At 55.0% G+C, this 4,939-nt stretch overlaps 2 protein-coding genes and 1 long non-coding RNA gene across 4 annotated transcripts in view; 2 read left to right on the top strand and 1 right to left on the bottom strand.

Moving 5' to 3' along the window:
- Positions 1-3,102, top strand: part of si:dkey-110c1.10 (unconventional myosin-Vb) — a gene marked incomplete in the record, with an annotated part of 14,912 nt that extends 11,810 nt beyond the window's left edge. Inside the window, 7 exon segments of the mRNA XM_024271939.2 lie at positions 970-1,121; positions 1,283-1,372; positions 1,959-2,091; positions 2,159-2,456; positions 2,524-2,698; positions 2,763-2,843; positions 2,907-3,102. Of these exon segments, the coding sequence (XP_024127707.1) occupies positions 970-1,121; positions 1,283-1,372; positions 1,959-2,091; positions 2,159-2,456; positions 2,524-2,698; positions 2,763-2,843; positions 2,907-3,068 (1,091 nt within the window).
- Positions 1-4,939, top strand: part of tle5 (TLE family member 5, transcriptional modulator) — a 439,890-nt gene that overhangs the window by 54,547 nt on the left and 380,404 nt on the right. The window lies entirely within an intron of this gene.
- On the bottom strand, positions 3,200-4,930 carry LOC112146309. Its single transcript, XR_002919243.2, has 2 exons — positions 3,986-4,930; positions 3,200-3,937 (listed from the first exon to the last, which is right to left on the bottom strand). It is a non-coding gene; the product is annotated as an uncharacterized LOC112146309 (long non-coding RNA).

Genomic DNA, 4,939 nt, shown 5'->3' with positions numbered 1-4,939 from the left:
GGGGGGGGGGGGTATTCACGATGAATCATAGAAAAAATGTAAACAAAAGTAAAAACCAAAAGATTTTTAAGGAGCTAAATCAGGCCAATAATATTTGTGTTTGGTCAAAACACACGAGTCTGGATAACAGGTCTGAGATCAGACTACAGTTAACACAACGACCATTGTCTTCACTAAATGAGGCGGGATCCTGACTAAACATATGACAAGTGGGGCGGGAAAGAGGGCTGGGAGCCGAAGAGGTAGAAGGTATCATGCTACAACAACAAGCGCTGGTTTACGCTCACCGGGAATAGCGGTCCGGGTTAGGAGGGCTTTCCGGGCTCGGTAGTCGCTGCTTGCCGGGTAGAGGGCCGTCGTCCGCCGAAGTTTGGTGGTTAGCTGTGCTGGACTGGATGCTGCTATTCCGATGAAAACTGTGTTTTTAGTGATTCTAACATCTTGTTGCCTTTTTCTGATGATGGAGGACTTCGGTAAAGAAAATTGAGATTGAATTGTATTTCTTTATTCAAATCATTGTGGAACAGTAGAAGAAAAAAGACATTTTAAAAAGGTCATAGTTGTTACTTACGAACTACACTGGGCGGGGCCACAAGCTCCATGCCCCGCCCCATTCTGCATCTGCAGATAAATAGATCCATGAACGTCTTTGAGTTCCTGGTCTGAGCTGGAATCTGGACCAGAACTGCTGGATAGAAATGATGTTGCTGCTGTTTTTTGCTCCACTAATGTTGGGTTGGGGGTGTGAGGGCTGTAAGCTGGAGGGAGACTATAAACAAAGGGATGATGGGATATGGGGGCAGGTCTGCCCACAGCTCAGAGGTGAATTTGTAATGAACTCCTGCCGTTCTGCAGAGACTATGTCCTAGAAACGAACAGATTTTAGAGATGTTGTTTAAAAATGGAATCATCAGAATCAAAGATGATTGGACGAAAGAGTCTGTTGGTCACTGTCGGTCTCCGCCCCAGATATCCGTGCTGACGCCGCCCTCTCCCTGCCTCCCGGCCTTCCCGCCAGCGTGCTCTTCCTGTGCGTGCGTCAGGCCGACTGCAGCGGAGACCCGGCTCGAGCTCGCTCCTTCTGCGGCGCCGCCGTCACCGCCATGAAGGCCGCGCTGAAGGTGAGTGTCGCTAAAATCTGAGAAAGTCTCTAAGGTTGAAATGTGGGACAACATCTCCATCAGCTGCAAGGTCAGGAGACCCCCCTCGCCCCCCCCACCCCCCGGAGAATCCAGATCTCTTCTCCATCAGCATCCTCTCTTTCCTGTTCTCATCTCCATAGAAACACGGAGACGACGTGAACATGACGGCTCTGTGGCTGAAAAACGTCTGGCTGCTGCACGACCTGCTGAAGCAGCACTCTGCCAACCAGGTGAGGTCATCCGACCTTCTGAAGAGTGGATCTGCAGACCGGATCTCCTGACCGGATCTGCTGACCGGATCTGCGGACCGGATCTGCTGACCGGATCTGCAGACTGGATCTGCTGATCGGATCTAGAGACCGGATCTGCCGACCGGATCTCCTGACCGGATCTCCGGACCGGATCTGCTGATCAGATCTGCAGACTGGATCCGCGGAGCGGATCTGCTGACCGGATCTGCGGACCGGATCTCCAGACCGGATCTGCGGACTGGATCTGCGGACCGGATCTGCGGACCGGATCTGCTGATTGGATCTGCAGTCCGGATCTCCTAACCGGATCTGCAGACCGGATCTGCGGACCGGATCTGCTGATCGCATCTGCGGACCGGATCTGCGGACCGGATCTGCGGACCGGATCTGCTGATCGGATCTGCAGACCGGATCTCTTGACCGGATCTCCTGACCGGATCTGCAGATCGCATCTGCGGACCGGATCTCCGGACCGGATCTGCAGACTGGATCTGCTGACTGGATCTCCTGACCGGATCTGCTGACCGGATCTGCTGATCTCCTCTCATGACCTCCTGGTTTTCAGAGCTCGTCCTTGGAGGTGCGGCCTCCTCTCTCGGCTGACATGGGGGAGGAGCAGCGCGTGCTGAGCGACCTGTGTATCCGGGCGGTGCAGCAACTCCTCTCCATCACGGAGACGCGTCTGCAGAGCATCACAGGTGAGTTTGCTGCAGCCTCTTCTGGAAAAGTCCTCTGGATTCTCCTCACAGCTCCGCCCCCTCTCAGTCCCCGCCCTGCTGGAGAGTGAGAGCATCACGGGCCTGTCGGGCTCGGCGGTGAAGATGGGCGTGTCCAGGAAACGGGCGGGCTCCGGCCCCCGGCCTGCAGGCGGCGAGGCCCCCACCATGGCGTCGGTGCTGCGGGAGCTCGGCGTCCTCTACGCAGCGCTGACCCAGCAGGCCCTGCCCCCCAGCCTGATGGAGCAGGCCTTCCAGCAGCTGACCTACCTGATCTGTGCGTCCGCGCTCAACAGCCTGCTGCTGAGGAAGGACATGTGCTGCTGGAGCCGCGGCATCCAGATCCGGTAACACACCTGCAGCCGCGCCGCCCCGCCACACATGCTCTCTCTGCTCACGCTGACCTCTTCACAGCTACAACGTCAGCCTGCTGGAGGAGTGGCTGCGCAGCAGAGGTGTGCAGGCGGGGGGCGCCGTGGCCGCACTAGAGCCTCTCATCCAGGCTGCGCAGCTGCTGCAGGTGGGGAAGAAGAGCCCTGCAGACGCGCAGGCCATCGTTCAGACCTGCACCGCCCTCTCCAGCCAGCAGGTGGGCGTCGGCCTGTCCTCTGATTCCCTCCTCTGACCTCCTGATGACCGGATCTGTTCCACAGATCGTGAAGATCCTGATGCTCTACACACCCAGCAGCGACCTGGACGAGAGGGTCACCCTGAACTTCATCCGGACGGTGCAGGTACGCCCCCAGCCGGAGCGCCGCCGGCTCCAGAACCGCTCCTGACGTTTCCTGTGTTCTCAGGCGCTCCTGAAGAGCCGCTCCGACCAGCAGCCGCCGCAGCTACTGATGGACGTCAGGAGAGTCTTCCCGCTCAAGTTCCCGTACCTGCCCCCACCTGCGCTCCACGCCCAGGATCTGCTCATCCCAGACTCCCTAAAGGTCTCGTTTCTGCGCAAGGCCTGAAGAACGCCACGGAGAGCGCCGGAGGTCTGGATCGGGCCGGAGGAGGGGCGGTTCATTGGCTGCAAAGGAACCTTCGTTTAGTCTGGGGGCGCCATGAGGGGGCGCCACAGAGGGGAGGCAGATCCAGAAAGTCTGGTTGATCTTTTATTGGAAGCAGGAACACGGAGAAACCTCAAACCTCAAACCCATTCAGACAAGTGGAATAAAAATGAAGAAATCGAAACGTTTGTGTATCAAAAAATGTTCATGCGCACACTTTGCACCACAACACGCCATCAGTATTTATGTATTCACAGACACTGAAAAAATAGAAAACCAGAATGAAATATCCACATGAACCCAACAACCATCAGCGGAAACACGACACAGAGCTCTTTGTGTTTGGGATTTCCCATCATGCACCATGTCTGTGTGCGTGGTGCTTCAGTCCTGCTGGCGTCGGCGTGTGGCGGCGCAGGAACCTCCCCCATGCACCGACGTCCAGGTTTCTACGTGGCTTCTCCGACCCTGATGTCCTCCCCCTGAAAGAGCGTGCACGTTTGGTCCACGTCGAGCTGGAACGCGCCCCGGCGCGGCGATCCGTTCAGCTCCAGCGTGAACACAGATATTTACAGTCTCAGCACAGAGTCAGTGCGGGTTTGACCCGGGACGACGGAGACGGCGTGATGACATCAGAGCAGCTGAGAAGGTCACTGACAATCCACCATGTAAACATTAGAACACACCTGTGAGATCAGCTGTAGGATCACCAGTAGGATCACCAGTAGGATCAGCTGTAGGATCACCTGTGAGATCAGCTGTAGGATCAGCTGTGAGATCACCTGTAGGATCACCTGTAGGATCACCTGTGAGATCAGCTGTAGGATCAGCTGTAGGATCAGCTGTAGGATCACCAGTAGGATCACCTGTAGGATCACCTGTAGGATCAGCTGTAGGATCAGCTGTGAGATCAGCTGTAGGATCAGCTGTAGGATCACCTGTAGGATCACCTGTGAGATCACCTGTGAGATCAGCTGTAGGATCAGCTGTAGGATCAGCTGTAGGATCAGCTGTGAGATCAGCTGTAGGATCACCTGTAGGATCAGCTGTAGGATCAGCTGTAGGATCACCAGTAGGATCAGCTGTAGGATCACCAGTAGGATCACCTGTAGGATCAGCTGTAGGATCAGCTGTGAGATCAGCTGTAGGATCACCTGTAGGATCACCAGTAGGATCAGCTGTAGGATCACCTGTGAGATCAGCCTCCCTCACTACCCAGAAGGTCAGGTGCATAGAGTTCAGTTCTTCTGTGTTTATAGAGGGGGGGGGGGCTGTTATTTGTATGTATTCTCGGTTTTAAAGTTCTAAAAATGAAAATCACAAAACATTTTCTGTTTTTGGCGGTTAAGCATCCTTAGGAATGTGACCCCCCCCCAGGAGAACCACCAACACCAAAGAAGACGTCAGCCGGTGGAATCTAACTAAATATCCTGTAAACGTTTAGACCTGGGGGGTCTGGATCTGCAGCCGAGTCTTCAGCCTTGTGCCCCCCCACAGGTGCAGGCAGTGTGGGCCTCATTATAAATCTTTACTGCAGCCCCCCAGGGAAGACCTCCTGGGAATGTTTACAGAAACATCAAATCAAGAAAAAAAAGAAGAGTAAAAACTTTGGCCTCAAAAAACGAAAAAAACAAAAACATCCAAACTGGATCTGATCAACTCTGTGGACATGTAAACAAAAACAAACACTCTGATACACAAACACGTGCACACGCACGACTCCGCACACGCGCACACGCACGTCTCCGCACACGCGCACACGCTCGTCTCTACACACGTGCACACGCTCGTCTCTACACACGTGCACACGCATGACTCCGCACACGCGCACA

Source organism: Oryzias melastigma, linkage group LG4, assembly GCF_002922805.2.
Source record: "Oryzias melastigma strain HK-1 linkage group LG4, ASM292280v2, whole genome shotgun sequence".
Classification (NCBI taxonomy): domain Eukaryota; kingdom Metazoa; phylum Chordata; class Actinopteri; order Beloniformes; family Adrianichthyidae; genus Oryzias; species Oryzias melastigma.
The sequence above is the reverse complement of the archived record's forward strand: the minus strand, read 5'-3'. Positions and strand labels throughout refer to the sequence as shown.